General features: G+C 45.9%; 1 protein-coding gene across 1 annotated transcript in view; it reads right to left on the reverse strand.

Moving 5' to 3' along the window:
* The window catches only part of AGBL1 (AGBL carboxypeptidase 1), a 410,764-nt gene that overhangs the window by 123,978 nt on the left and 270,839 nt on the right, over positions 1 to 15,947 (reverse strand). The window contains exon 22 of the mRNA XM_082198360.1: positions 821 to 984. Coding sequence (XP_082054486.1) covers positions 821 to 984 — 164 coding nt within the window. The remainder of the gene's footprint in view (positions 1 to 820; positions 985 to 15,947) is intronic.

Below are 15,947 nucleotides of genomic sequence, written 5' to 3' on the forward strand. Positions count from 1 at the left end.
CATATCTTGGATCTGGCCAAATCACTTGGGTCCACAACCTCTGTAAGACCAGTTGCATGAGACAATCATTCTCTTTGTAGCCTTGTTGTTGCACACACTTTTAAGGAAATATTATTGCCCCAACTTGGATGTAAAACCTGGGAGTCATCCATCTCTATCCCCATCTCCAGCAAACCTCCATTACAGCTCCCAGAAACAGACTTGGGAAACACAGAGAGAATTAGGCAATAGTAAAAGCCTCTACTTTTCAGGTAGCATTAAGACTTTAAATACGAAAAAACCACCTGGGGGAGGGGAAGAATCAGCCCATGCACTTAAAAGAATTTATTTTGCTGGTTCCTTTCCGTGCCTCAAATCACAATATTGAATTTACTAGCAAACCTACTATCTGGCTGGCAACATGGCATCAGATAAGTATCACACCACACAATAAAAAAAATCTCATTGCCTGATGCCTTGAGGATCAAGAACAGTCACTAATCTGAATTAGGTGGCCATGTGTCCTATTTTACAATGGATAGTCCTCTATTTGAAAGAATCCTCTATTTGGAGGGCTCTCTGATCCATGTCCAGTTTAGAAAATCATAAGACAAGAGCCTTGGGCCTTGAAGTTGCCCAACAACAGTTAGCAGCTAACACCTAGATGCCGTTCACATGTACTACTGACAAGTCAGGTATCCCCCATCTTATATTTGTGCAGCTGGTTATGAAAATTTACACAAATGTGTATGTTGTTTAGGTAGCCACCCTAGTGCTTCCACTGAGGCAAGATACAGATGTTGGGAACAAAATCAGGTGCAAATTGTGCTTCTATTCTGACCTTTGGGCTCGGAGTTCTGTGATTTCCTCTTCCACGTCCAGCAGAGCTGTTGCTTGTGCCATCACCTTCTTGCTGCAAGGCAGGGATTTCAGCTGCAGGATGAGGAGCCCAAGGCAAAACTTGGCTCCCATCTCCTCCAGTTCCCAAGTCCCTATTTGTAGACCCTGGGGACACATAAATGGAAACCATCAGAGCTCCAAACAAAGTCACCAAATTAGGACTGAGTGAGTGTTGGAGTTTGGCAAATATATTGCAGTGGGGTACAGAAAGAAACAGGCTGACAAGATTACCGCATGAAAGAGATAAAGACAATTTAGGTTTATTAGTCACAGAAAACAAAGCAAATTCTGGGTTCAGGTTTTACCAGAGGCCGAAATAGAGGCACTAGTACATGCTAACTCATACTGAGTGGCTTGAAAGGACTAACTTGGAGATGAAGCAAGAAAGGCATAAAAAATGGAAAGGAAGTAACCAACTTTATGAACAAGCAGAAGGAAGGAACAGGACAGGTGAAAGAGAAGGCACAGGTGAGGAGGAAGAACAGATAGGCAGAAAGACAATCACCCCTACTGGTTCGTGTAACTAATTGCAAGCATTGTTGCTTTACTCCCAACAGTGAGATCACCATTTTGCTACATGTTCCTGCTGACAATCCCAACCAATGTAGGGCCAATAGGATGGTCCATTGGCAGATAGATAGTAATGCTGCGCCTTCATGAGAGCTGCCCATTTGAGCTCTACCATTCCTTTGACTGCACCAGTAAACCATTCAGATTCCTTCTTTTTTGTGGGAAAGAGTTGCATCCTCCTTGGGGGAAACAAGAAAGCAAACACTCTCAGGTCACATACACACTATTTAAAGCACATGACTTCCCCCAAAGAATCCTGGGGAACTGTAATTGGTTAAGAGTACTGGGAATTGTAGTTCCATGGGGAGTAACCTACAGTTCTCAGGATTCTTTGAGGGAAGCCGTGGCTGTTAAAGTGTTATAAATATGCTTTCCATAAACGGTGTGGATGTGACTGCCATCATTAACAGGGGTAGAAATAAAAAGGAAGATGGGTAAAGGGAACATAAGCAAAGGATCATCTGTTGAAGAACAAGCAAACAACAGGAAGCCAATTACAAGAAATACACCCAAGAATCACAACTGTAGGGTTGGAAGGGAAGCCAAAGGTCATCTAATCCAACCCCCTGCAATGCAGTGAGAAGGCTTAATATCACATCATAATGGGAAAGGCTTAAGGACTCCAATCTGTGTGAAGCCAGTTTGAGAAACAACACATTGATCACTAATATTTTATAATGAAGTCAAGGTTACATGTGCATTTTTGGATGAAAAACCCAGCACTGGAAACTCAGCAAGTGCACAGTAAAGGGGAATGTGAATGCAGGCTAGTTTTAATTCCAATCATATTGTAAGGAAAGTTCCTCAGCCCACGCCGAATCCACCCACATCCTTTCCATTAAAAAAATAATTATTTTTTTATTTTTTATTTAAAAAAAACAGCATGTGAAACTGTATCCAGCGCCTTCAAACCGCCACAACTCAGCTTCAGCAAGCAAAGCAATGCTAACTCCAGCCCGGACAACTGCAAAACCTTTTATGTCTCCCCATCCTCCTGAATGCTGACTGCTGAAAAAGCGCCGAGGATGAAATGAAATAGTCACAGGGTCCTCATTTGCTCCCTGCGGGACACAAAGCCATTCTCAATTATTTCCAATGGGAGCCTCTCTATCCTGGGGCGGTGGAAATTGGACCCTGGTGCATGCAGGGAAGTGAGAAAGTGCCTGTGAACTCCCCTCTGCTTTGGCCCTCCTTGACCCTTACTAAATGCATACATCGGAGCTCTCGCGCAGAGGGCAGGCTCAATTGCCGCGCTGCCCAGCTCCTTTGCTATCAAGCCAGCCTGACCCTGCCGCACCAACCCCTCCCTGCCAAAGCTCATTGACACGGGCTCCCATTGCCATTACTACCAAAGAAGGTTTCCTTAGTAACAGCAACAAGCTGCTTCCCAAGGTGTGAGCTACGTTCCAGCATGGCTGTGCTTCCTTTCTATGCTTGTGACTCAGATTAGGGGCTATTATTAACTAGCAAAAAAAAATGTGCATTGTGATTGCTGGCTGGGGCAGAGGAAAGGTGTGTGCGCATGTTGCAAAGAGACATTTGGTAGCCAGGCTGCCCGTTTCGTTTGCCTCCCCCTTGCCACAGGGCCATGGAGTGCAGCCAGATTGCTTTGTGCCCAGGGCTCTGAAGCAAAACAACTGCTACTTCTCGGTCAGGGGATTCCCTATCAAAGGAAGGCATGGAGGCCCCAGCATTACACCAAGTCCTGGATCAGGCTCAACCTGGACGAAGGAGCCAGAATCCTTGGAGGAGGTGAAGGCTTGGTGAGTGTGGCTTCTGATGTCAAGACCAAGCAAGTCCTAGGTCTGAGGGAGAGATAGTAGCTGTCAGAGCTGCCCGAGGTCCCAGCTCACAAAGGACCAACGCCAGTTCGTGGTCATATACAAAAGTCTTTATTGAAGTTCAGTTTGTCTTTCACATCAGCAGCGTGCAGCTCTACGTCTGAGACTCTAGACCGTCGAAGCTCCGTCTGAGTCTCCTCCCCCCAGACACCAGTTTAAGACCCTAGCCTTGCTCCACCTCTTCCTCTGCTCTTTCCTCTTCTGGGTCCGCCTGTCAGCTGGGGTCTCACCTTTCCTAGACTCTTCTGACGCTGAGTCCCCTGAGTCTTCCCCCTGCCTCTAGCAGGCTTTAGGACCTGGTTCCCGATCCGGGCTTTCTGCTGTCCCGCGTGCCTGTACATTTGAACTTGGCGCGCGCACCCAGCCGGCAACCTTCCTCCTGACCATTACACTGCTCCTGTCACTGCTTCCCCCTTTGGGGAGGCTATCTGAACTTGACCTCCCCTCCGTTCCCCCACTCCCCAGTGGAGGTGTGGTCAGTCTCGACTCATCTTCTCTCCCTCCTGGAGGAGACGCTGGCCCTGACACCTGGGACTCCTCCCCCCCCCACTACGCTCTGGTGGGGAAGCTGGCCCTGATCTCCAGCTGCTGCTTTGGGAGTCCCCACTGGCCCCCCTTGCCCTGACCATCGCCGCCTCCTTCTGGGAATCTTCTGATTCGCTGGAGAAGCTCATGGAATCTCTCGGGTCACTGCCATACTCCCCTACGCTGCCCTCAGATCCTTCCCCTTCGCTCTCCATCTCCTCTCTCCCCTGTGCCTCTGTTCCTGAGCCCCTGACAGTAGCTCAAACAGAAACTTGTCCTATCAGGAGGACCACCCAACTCCTAAGGATTTGGACATGATCCTCAAGGAGACCTCTAGATCAGTGGTTCCCAATTAGCTAACTCCTTGGACCCCTAGTTTTCAAAAGCCAAGCCATTGTTATAAGAATTCTAAGGTTTCAAATATAAATTAAATGTTCATAAATGTACAAGGCAAAAACATACATAAGTATATAAACCACGTGTCTGAAATAGTAGAGGAGAGCAATCCTGAAGCCATTTTAACTCTCCCAGTGAACTCAAATATTCCTCTGCAGTAAGAGAGGGGAATGGGGAAAGCCTCCCCATTGTCATTTTGCTTGCATATCCTGTCTTAAGGGCATATTTGTGTATGACTAGGGTGAGCCTGTGACCTGGATTCAGGAACTAAACGATTAACCATCACAAAAGAATGGCCAGGCTGCCCAGGGAAAGCAATCAAGTGACCATTATCAGGTATCCTGGCAAAGAGGATTTCTCCTTTAGACTGCCTCCTGTGATGTATTTCTGCTGTAGACTGCCTCCTTCTGTGATGTATACATGATTTTTCAGAGAGGGGGCCTTGGGCTACAGGGTGGTCAACTTCTATAAGGGCTTGCACACCATTGTTCTGGGTTCTCTCCTCCCTCCTGCGTGTGGTGAGTGAGGACCCTGTTGCAGCAGTTAATAAAGATCAGGCTTACTAGCTACTTTGCTTCTCAATATACTCTTGTTGATGTCTGTTACTGTATTTTCTCCTACCAATAGGGAACCCACTTAAGGTCTCTATACGGGCTCTTGGATATCCCATAAGACAGGCAAGTCCAAAGTCCATTTCGGGGGCCTGTGGCAGTTTACTTCCTGGGATAAAATCCTTTTAAAAACCACCAGCAAATTCAGTCCAAAAAGAAGCTCAATAACTTGAACCCCAACTTCAATCCTAAAAAAAGGCCAACAACTTTGGTCTCCCTTTGGACGGTCCCCATGGCCCTTCACTTCATCAAATCTGGCCCTCTTTGAAAAAAGTTTGGATACCACTGCATAAGGGGAAAGGAGCAGGGTTTTTTTCTCTTATAACACCATGGAACCCCTAATTTTGAAAAAAAAAATATGATATCTCTACAGTGGTGCCTCTGGTTGCGAATGGGATCCATTCTGGAGGCCCACTCACAACATGAGCAGAATGCAACCCTCATCTGCGAGTGTGTGGGTCGCGATTCACCACTTCTGCGTATGCGTGTGACGTCATTTTGCGTGTCTGCGCATGCGCGAATGGTGAAACCCAGAAGTAACCCTTTCCAGTACTTCCGGGTCGCCGCAGAACGCAACCTGAAAATGTTCAACCTGAAGCAAAAGTAACATGACGAATGACTGTATGGTAGTTTTGATTATGTGAAAGGTGACGCAGATCCCCTGGGTGTGTTATAATAATAATAATAATAAATTTTATTTATATCCCGCCCTCCCCAGCCGAAGCCGGGCTCAGGGCGGCTAACAACAATCAAATAATCAAACAGTAAAATAGTTACACAATCTAAAAATATTTCATTATAAAAATTAATTAAATCAAATTGAAGGCAACCAATTAAGCAAAATTCTGTGCAGGTTGCCAGAGGAGGGAGTCAGGCTGCGCCCTGACCAAAGGCCTGGCAGAACAACTCTGTCTTGCAGGCCCTGCGGAAAGATGTCAGGTTATGTGGAACCCCTGGTGCCCAAGGACCCCCCAGTTGGGAACCACTGCTCTAGACGAAGGCAATGGATAGGAGGGTACATTTGCAGTGAAGGCATGATAGCGGGGAGGCCTGGCTGGGCAAACTGAAAGACTGCAGACATCCAGAGGACTCTGAATGTTCAAGTTTGCTTCCATGTTTGCTCTCCAGCATGCTAAGGATGGCTCCTATTAGTATGCTGCCCGAGAGCTCGCTGATGGAATTAGCGAGGAAGAAGACTGTCAATTTATTTATACCCAGCCTCAGGGTATTACAACTGTGTGTGTAAAGCTATTGTGATGCAGAGAGCATTCAGCGTGGTGCATACATGTATAGCCTGGCCAGGAACAAGGCGGATAATGCAAAGCCGCTGTCCCCAGAGAGAACACCTGGATTATTCTGCTGCCAACCAGAGGTCAATTTTACAAACTTGGAAGGATTTCGTCTCTAAAAGAAGAAGAAAATCCTCATTTCATCAATGTGTTTTTGGACTCTGCTTTCCTGATCCTTTGCATGGATCTCTAACACACTTGCCCTCCCTATTTTTAGATGAACTTTGCTCGATAATGCTTCTGCCGGCCACAGCAATATCCAAAGGTCTAATAATTAATGTATTTCTGTCTAGTTTTGTGACTCGTCCAGAGGGCAGTTTGCCGAATAATGGAAAGGAATTGTTGGTGAGCACGTTGAAACTAAATATTAGACCTTCCTTTGTAATTATTTGTGTAGTTCCAATAGCCTGTTTAAGTAATGACTTTCTGCTTGCTCTGAATTTCTTGCCAGGGTTTCTCCTGCATATGTTCCAAGATTATTTTTTCATCTTCCACCTTTAATTCTTCTTTTCCCTTAGAGGACACATTTTTTCACTGCAAATATATTTATTTCTGGTACGTTATATTTGGTTTTGTGGTGTGAGCTGCTAATTATTATTATTATTATTATTATTATTATTATTATTATTAAATTAATTGTACCCCGCCCATCTGGCTGGGGTTCAATGCTTACAAGCTTCTGGACATGAAGTGGGTTTCAGGCAGAAGTCTGGGGAACACAGAGCTCTGAAGATGCTCCAGCAAGAAAAAGATGGTGGGAAAGCCCTTATATGGTATCAGTAGCAGGTGCTGCCTCGTTGTTAGTCCCACTTGTACTGCAAGGTCTTGTTTCACTCAAAGGGGCCTAACTTTCTCCATTAATCTCCTGCAGTGATGCAGTAGGGGAGCCCCAGGTCTTCCTGGGCCTTTTGCAGTGGATTTCTCTGTGTTAGAGGACAGCAGCAGAGCCAGCTCACCCATGAGGTAGGGTGAAGCAGCTGCCTCAGGTGGCAGAAGACCTTGAAGCAGTGCCCCCAGCAGTTGCCCCACCTGCCTAGCCACCTCCACCGCTGCTGAAGCAGTGCCCCTACCCAGTGCCGATTTCCGGTGAGATCTCATGAGATCGTGCCAAAATCTTGAGACATCTCATGAGAACTTGGTGGGATCTTGCCAGAAATTGGAGCCACTCACAGTGCTGCTTCTCCACCAGTGGCAGAGGCAATATAGCGGGTGATGTAGCAGCAGCCCTGGCAGTGGAGGTGGTGGGGTGAGTAGAGGAGATGAGCAGGTGGTCAGTGTGGGGTGGCATTCCTGTTTTGCTTCATGTGGTATAAATGGGATGTGCTACCTCTGGACATCAAGGTCTTATCTTTGGGCTGGGGGAGCGGCAGCAACACCACTCAACAAAGAGGCACCTGGCTCCTGGTTCCTGACACCCACTTCCTCACAGAGTGGACTTTAGTGATAAGGTAAATACTGTGGAGATACACTGGAAAGTATGGAGTAATGTTTTATTTGGCATAGCATCATCTGATCGCCACCAAAACAAATGCATGGTCCCTTCCAACTGTACAATTCTCTGATTCTGTGAAATCAGAAATGAATGCTTATCTAATAACCAATGTCATGAAATTTCCCTGCAAACTTAGCAAGGTGCATGTTCAATGAACAGGCTATCTAGAGGTGCCCTAACACGCTCTCCCTCCTCTCTCACCAGCCTGAAATTCAAAATGTAAGGTCCTTGGGGCACATACTGTATGTCACCCTTTGCCAGTGTGCACTGATTCTGCCAAATAACACCTGTTGTTTTTCAACAACTCAGGGAAGAGCAAGGATGGGTAAATCTGTGGATTCTGGTTTCTCTTGACTCATTTTCCCAGGCTGAATTTCTGAAATAGATGAGGGGGGAACCATGTTCTCAGGAGAGCTGGAGGAAATGTTCTCCCTTTGCCCCTCTACAAGGAACAAAAAAAGAAGCTCAGCCTGTCAACTCTGATTAAACCTCAGCACCTCAGCGTCTAGAGAGAGAAATCTGGCACCCAGGGATCAGGAGGATCCCTGTTTCCACACTAACACACAACAATACCTTACCCGAGTACAGTGGTACCTTCGGTTACAAACTTAATTTGCTCCAGAGGTCCCTTCTCAACACGAACCCGCTCGTAACATGAGGTGCGCTTTCACTAATGGCACCTCCCACTGCCGCCGCGTGACTTCAAAGGTTGCAACTGGGAGCATCTACTTCCCGGTTAGCAGAGGTCATAACCCACAGCGTTCACAAGGGGACGGTATGTAACACAAGGTTCCACTGTATGTGCACTGGCTGGAGAAATGTACTGCAAAGTTTGGAGAGGTGCAAATTTCAAAGAGAATGGCTGTGTTTTGGTTCATGTATTGTTTTGGAAAGCACAAATTACAGTAGGTGGGTTCACATTTAAATGCAAACTAAATTGAATTCCTCCACACACAAACAACCTGCGCACCGGGAAGAGGTAGCAAATCACAAAGTAGAAGCACTCTGATGATCTCACTGAGTTGAAAAGTAAAACTCAGTCTCTGTTTGAAGTGAACAGTGTGTGTTAACAGGTAATCCTCCCTCCAAGGGTCTCCAGCTGTTACACTTGAGCTATCAGGTTTATCAAAGCAATGTGGGGCCCCAATAGAATTGCTAACCAGAGCAAGGACAATTACAATTTGGTGCTTCTCAGGTATATTATGGTTTTTATTATTATTACGTTTCTGCTCAGAGGTTGTGGATATTTTTTTAAAGTTTTTTCATATCACCAAATAATGCCCCCGGGAATCATAAAACCACAGGAAACATTTCAGCACTGTGGCTGCCTTGAGTTTTACAGACTGATTAGTATTTTGAAGGGAGAGGTTGCCATGGTATAACGGATCCAGAAGTCCCCCCCCCTTTTCTGTGCTGTTGTAGAGGGCACAGATATTGTTTCCTGCTCATAAGAACAAAATAGGGGCATAGTAAGCTTCCCTATATGTAATTTGTCTACAGACTTGGGAAGGGATGAAGAAATCCAGACCAGCCCCCATGGGACATATGGTTCTCAATACAGGTTTCCTAAGAAGGATGAAAGACACTTTGAGAAGAACATGCCATACTGAGCCAAGACTGCACATTCCATGAGACACAGACATAGAAAAGTGCCATACACAAAGTCATACCATTGGTCCATCTAGTTCCAACATTGACAGTAGATATCCAGGGTTTCAGGCAGGGCCCATTTCCACCCCTACTCTGACTTGTCCATGACTGAACCTTTCTGAATGCTCTACCACTAGGGATGTTGGAGAATTCCAATGGAAATGGGAGCAAAAATTGGCCACATTCAGTTATTTGTCCCATGTCCAGAACAGAAATCAGTCCAGCAAATATTATTGGTATTCACTGTTGTTGCTTTCCAACTGCAAATGATACATAATTGACTACATGCTCCTGATTTGCGTTGCATTTCATTTGCACTGAAATGAATAGGGTGGGAAAATGTTAACGAGGGTGATATTATGTAACTTACATGGATGGCAAAATGAATAACAGTTTTTGGAGAAAGACAAACTGCAGCAGAATGGAAACAGTGCTGCATGCAACCAATGCAGGGCGACACAGAAAGCTATGCCTTCATACATCCCTACCTACAACTGAGCAACTTCCCTTTCCCATTCTCTCCCTGCTGAATAATTCCCAGTTTAGTACTGCTGTACCATTGATCTAGTGGTGTGCCAGAGTCTATTCTCCAGTTACTTAAATGTTTTCTTCCCCTCTGCAAAAGCAGCTTCCATTTTTTGGGCATTCTTGAGGCACTTCAGGATTTCTTTGGGATTTCAGTGGCTGTGGGGATTTGCCTTTCCCTTATTGTTGTGAAGTAGCCGAGGGTGGTACATTGGTCTTCTTCCTTTCCAGTAAACATTTCTCCAGCACTTTGCAGCCTCCCTGGCTGTCCACACTTCCTGATCTGAAAAAGTCCCAGTTATTCTGTGACGCCTTACTCTGGGCTTTGATAGAAGCATTGGCATTCAGGAAGGCTGAAGAGTGTAGACCACTGGGGAGATTATTTGTGTGGAATGAAAGGGCAAACATAGGCACCCCTAAAAAGTAAGTGCATCAAAAACCTTGCACTCCACCCATGAGAATGTCACTGAAGTTTTCTCTCCCCTTAGATAGGTCCCAAATTAAATTTATCTTCTCATTCACTGATGGGAAATTATTGGAAAAAATGCAGATGAATTATGAAGAGGTGAGGCACACCACTATTCTGACACAGTACAGGCATCCTCCCACTTACATGGGGTTATGTTCTGCCTCCCTGCATGCATAAGTGAAAATCATGTAAGTGGTGAACACACTCTAAAGAGCCTCTAAACGCCCATTCCCCCCCCCCCGCTGTCTAACTCTCTCTCCTGCTCTCTCTCCACACAACTCTCTCTTCAGCTTGAAACTCTGGAGCTGAGTGGAGGTTGGAGGACATGTGGAAAAGTGGCTGCTGCTGCTGCTGTATGACCACACATGTCAGCTGCTAGGCAAGGAGGCTGGGCAGCCTAAATAAAATCCCACTGTGCCTCCGGTCTGTTTGGGCTCAGTGAAGTCCTCTTTGGACTCTGGGGAAGGTCTCCTTGTGAGCCACAAGGACTCTCCAGCTCTCTCCTGCTATTTCCTGATTTAAATGTATTTATTTATTTCCTGGTGCTGCGTGTATACACGGTCGCGTGCGAGTCAATTGCACAGGGGAGACGCCTATAGAGCACAGCACAGCTCAATTTAGAGGCAGACGTCTAACTAGGAACAGGTGAATCCATTTATTCCCTGTCTGTGTCACTTCTGTATGTGTTGACTCATAAAACCATCTGTTTGGTCTTTAGTAGTAATCCTATAATTGCTTGTCACACAAGTTTGATGTTAAAGCATCATTTTATATTGCCAAGGTCATAATTATTGTGTTTTAGACACTTCAGTCATTTGTATGTCGGGGGGTGTTATACTGTCTTCTCCTTCACCTGAGGCAGCAAAATGTCTTGAGACAGCCTTATCTACCATTGAGCTATGTACCCTGCACCATAGACTCCATCGTCCTCACTCAGAACATGGGACTAAGCCAGACTACTCCAATGTAGTCTACATCGTAGGAGTGAAAAATAAGGAGCTTTATGGCCTCCACAATCTAAAGCCGCCTAAAGGATGCAGAGATCCAATTTTTGTACTTAATGCAAATCTCTAATCCTTTCAATGAATCCTGACTGTGTTACTTCCTTTAATAATATCCACAGGTTAATTATGGGCCACGTTTGAGTAGGGCTTATGATTCCTCCCCTTTCATTTCTACAAGGGGTCCTCTTGAGCTCAGAGCACTAGGACAGCCTTCTATATGCCATGCAATATCCAAGGTAACAATTTCATGGCTTGAACTTGAGCAGAGATGGATTCACCTTGGCCTAGTGACATGGCTGTTATATTATGAACTGACAGAGCCAACATGCCGTGTGGATAAAGGCCCCACCCAGGAGCCAAACTGCACATGGTGCTGCAAGAGGTATCCTGCATTTTGCTTTCTTAATATGTAAAAGAACCAGGAGTGTGGTGAAGTGGTTAGAGTATTAAGCTAGGATCTAGGAGACCAGGGCTCAAATCCTCACTCTGTCACGAAGCTTGTTGGATGACCTTGGGCCAGTCGCTGACTCTCAGCCTAACCTACTTCACAGAGCTATTATTGTAAAGATAAAATGGAGAATGGGAGAAGAACAATGTCCACCACTATGAGTTCCTTGGCGAACAGGTGTGATATAAATGTAATAATAATGATCCCCAGCATCTCCAGGTAGGAGTGGGGGAGACTCTTGGCTGAAACCCAGTCTGTGTGGATTATACTGAGCTAGATGGACCAATGATCTGCCTCAATATAAAGCAGCTTCCTGTGTTCCCAACTTCCTTATGTGTTTCATTTGCTAGATGATTCCCTCCACCTCTGCCACAAAGCTCTTTCATAGGATGGAAAACATTACCCTGAAATCAGCCCTGAATTTCAAGGTCAGTATCTCATGCAACATTAAGCTACAAAGACAAAAGGCTTTGGAATGACAGACCACTAACATCTTGTTCACATAGGACTGGTTGGCCGCACCTAATAAACTGGAGAAACCAACCGGCAGATGAGATGGTTGACTGATTCTCTTTGGCACCTTCCTGGTTCTGATACCCTGTGAACTTCCCACCAAGAACCTTGGCAACTGCATTGTTTGGGGTTCCCTGTGAACAGAGATGTCTTCCAACACCAGGGGCTGAGCCAAGAGGGTGCCACCACAAGGGGCACCCCAACAATGACTTAGAATGGAAGGCGAGAGGCAGGAGGTGTCAAATTCTGCTGATGCTCAGGGTGCCACTGAAATCTGAAAGCCCAAACTCTACCACCCAGACAAGCAAGAGTCATTTTCCGTATTCAAAGACACATTCCAAACAGGCAAAAACATTTGGGATACATAATAGGGCCAGTGAGATATCTGGCCTGGGAAGCAATGGTGAGAACTGAGGAGTGTCCTGGAGGGCCACATTTAGCCCCTGGGTCTGATGTTCCTCATCTCCAGAATAATGGCCGGAACCAGGCTGGTTTTCTCCTTGCTGGGAGAATGATACAACCCTCCCTCTCTCATTACTGTGTCGTTGGCCAATTGATCCTTGCTTCTGTGGTGCAAAGGCAACTGGGATGGGCACAATTTATTTCAAGCAGGGGCCCAAATGGATTTAGGAGGATCCTTTATTAATGCACATAAATGGAGCAGGAGAGAAATGGGGAGCACCGATGCTGCCTGCGACATGCAGCGGTTTCCTCTCTGCTGCATTAAGAAGCGTCAGCTGCTCTTTGAGTTGAGCACAACCCCCGTTTCCCACAGAGATTTGTACAGAAGTGTCTGCAAAACCATCAGCAGGCACATTTTGTCCCCTACTGCCTTTCTTCTCTTTCTCTTATTGTTAAAATAGTGACAGTTTCAAATGAAATATCACAGGCATATGCAACGCCACTCGCATGTAGAGTCTTCTTTTAAGGGACCAATCCACTGAGGGTGAGCAGAAGCCAGATGTGTCGTGTGCCGTTTTTGAATGTCAAATGTTTTAAACCATCGCCTCTGGCACCTGCTCTGAATTCCACAGAACAAACAGTTGTGGCGGGAGGAGGGGGGGCTTCTTCTTGCTTGTTTTTGCATCCTCCCCTTTTTCTCTCTCTTTCTTGATCTTTTTCTTTCTTTCTTTTTTTGCACAATAAATGTAATGCAGCCCAGCTCTCCCCGAAGAGCAATTTGTGTGGGATTACCCACAAGGTCTTGCGCCGGGGTAAGACGCTCCAACTCCTGGTGCAGATTAGACTTGACGGTGCGAAAGAATGTGTCAAAGGAAGGGAGGGGAAATAAATGATAACGGCAAAAAGATAGTTACGATTTACATCACCCACTTCTGTAATCTGCCAAAATACACTCTGAAATAGACGGGGGGGGGACCATGTTCTCAGGAGAGCTGGAGGAAATGTTCTCAACCCTGGCAGAAAACAAAAGAGAAAAAAGGAAAAGAAAGGAAATAGATCCCTGAAAATTGCTACAAAGTAGAACTATAGCTGGTGAGAAAATGCAAGGTACATCTCGCTCACCCCTGCCCACGCATATAAGCCTGCTCTTAGATTTGCACTCATGCAGTGACCTAAAAAGGAATCTGGCTGAACCACAGCAATGGGGTTCTTCTCCCCCTTTCCTCTCCCTCCCACACATCCTTGTATTCCAGCCCTGGCAGTTTACACAGAACATTGTGGAGCAGAGACTCTGGTTTGGAAAATGAGTTTGGGAGTCCTCCAAAGCAGCGAGCCACTGGGGAAAGAAAACAGCTCACATCAATTCTCCACTAGGCAGGTGTCAAAAAACACAGCTGAGACAAGATTTTTGAGGACCAACTGTGGGGTGAAACCTATGCATTCTCTTTCCTTTATGCACATACATATTAGGTTTCCTATGTGAGACTCATGGAGGTCCACCAAAGTCTGATACCATTCCTAGTCAGAACCAGCAATGCTTGGGCATTTGATAGCTCCTGGTACTGGGGGGACTCTAGTAATTTGGGAAGATTTATTGGGAAGGAAGCCACTTTTTATTTTATTTTTCCCAAAGGAAGAGTCAGTAACCTGGCAGCCACAATTCCACACACCTGCTTACATGTACACACACACACACACACACAGAGTGCTTCCTCTGAAATTACATCATAATGAAGTGCCATTGCGGAGGTATTGTTGAGGAAGCGAGAGTGGCTCCTGTAGACTTCTGCAGGGCCGGCCCATCCATGAGACAGACTGAGGAAGCCAAATCCAAGCAGCACCTCAGTGGGCACTGCCTCTGTCACCGGAGAAGCAAGAAGGGGCTGCCATGGCTTCCAGGTTCCAGTGAGATCTCACAAGAGGCCTGTGTCAGGCTTCGGGGACTCTGCTTCCTCCCCCACTTTGGTCGTAGATAAGCAGGACAAAGCAAAAAGTGTCGCTTACCATTTAAAGAGTCTTTAATGATCACAGCAAAAGAACAAAGCAGCCATTCTTGGAATGAAGGTGCTCCCAATGAAGGTTTCCACCCACTTCCCCACATGTCACTTCTGTCTTGCAACCTGATCTCTCAACCATTGTGCTTTTTGTATTTATTTGCTCTACATGACCTTGGACTGATAGGCTGGGCACTTTCCAGCGAGAGTCTGTTAACTCTCTCTCTTCCAATTCTTTTTTCACTTTGCTGTTCACCCCCCAGTTCGTCCAAACTTTTGCCTTCAGAACTATGCCCCTCTGCAAACCACTGCTCGAAATCTATACTACTCCACTGCTCCTGGGCAGCTTCAGGATCCTGGTCAGGAGCAGGGGGAGGGGGAAGCTCCCACCATTCCTCACCAGAGCAGTAATCCTCAGCCTGGTCTCTGACAGCCTGCAAGATCTTGCCATAACCTGGAAGCTAATGTCACGCAACCCTGGTAAACAAGGCTGTGGCAGGAGTGTCAAGGGGGTGGAGGTGGCCATGGCATTTGCACAGGGAACACCTTCCTCTTTTGTGTCAGGTGGCGAAACAGAATGGACCACCCCTGGACTTCTGATAGAAGCTTTGTCACTCATGGGCGGATTCAGCAGAACATAACAAAGACCTAGGTATTAAAATCTTAAGAACATAACCAGAGACTATTTATTTATTTGATTCCATTTCTGAACTGCTTCCCAGAAAATATCTCAAAGCAACTTCACAGTGAAAACAAGTCCATATGTAAAAAAAAAACAACTCCACATACACAAACAGCGAAAAACAACTCCATATATAATTTCATTTACAAAAACAAGGCCAAATCCAAGACTGTGATTAAGATCTCCACTTTAAGAGCTCTATTTAAAAGGCTTTGTTGAAACAAGGAAGGCCTTCCAAAGGCAATAGACAATAGAAGCAGCATCTGTCTGATTTATAACAGGAGTGAGTTCCAAAGCTTGGGTGCCACCACACCAAAGGCCCCATTCCTATATAGAATTGATCTCATAATGCAGGCATCCCCAAACTCGGCCCTCCAGATGTTTTGGGACTACAACTCCCATCATCCCTAGCTAACAGGACCAGTGGTCAGGGATGATGGGAATTGTAGTACCAAAACATCTGGAGGGCCAAGTTTGGGGATGCCTGTCATAATGAGATGGCATAGGCAGGAGATCCTCTCCTGCAGAACACAGTGATCAGTTAAGTGTGTAAGGGCTGAGATGATCTTATCGGTATCCTGGTCCCAAGCTGTATAGGGCTTTGTGCACTGGTACCCAGTGACAGACCTACATTTTTGGAGTACTGAATCTTGAACT

The sequence above is a fragment of the Podarcis vaucheri genome, assembly GCF_965113315.1.
Source record: "Podarcis vaucheri genome assembly, chromosome: 14".
Taxonomy (NCBI): Eukaryota; Metazoa; Chordata; class Lepidosauria; order Squamata; family Lacertidae; genus Podarcis; species Podarcis vaucheri.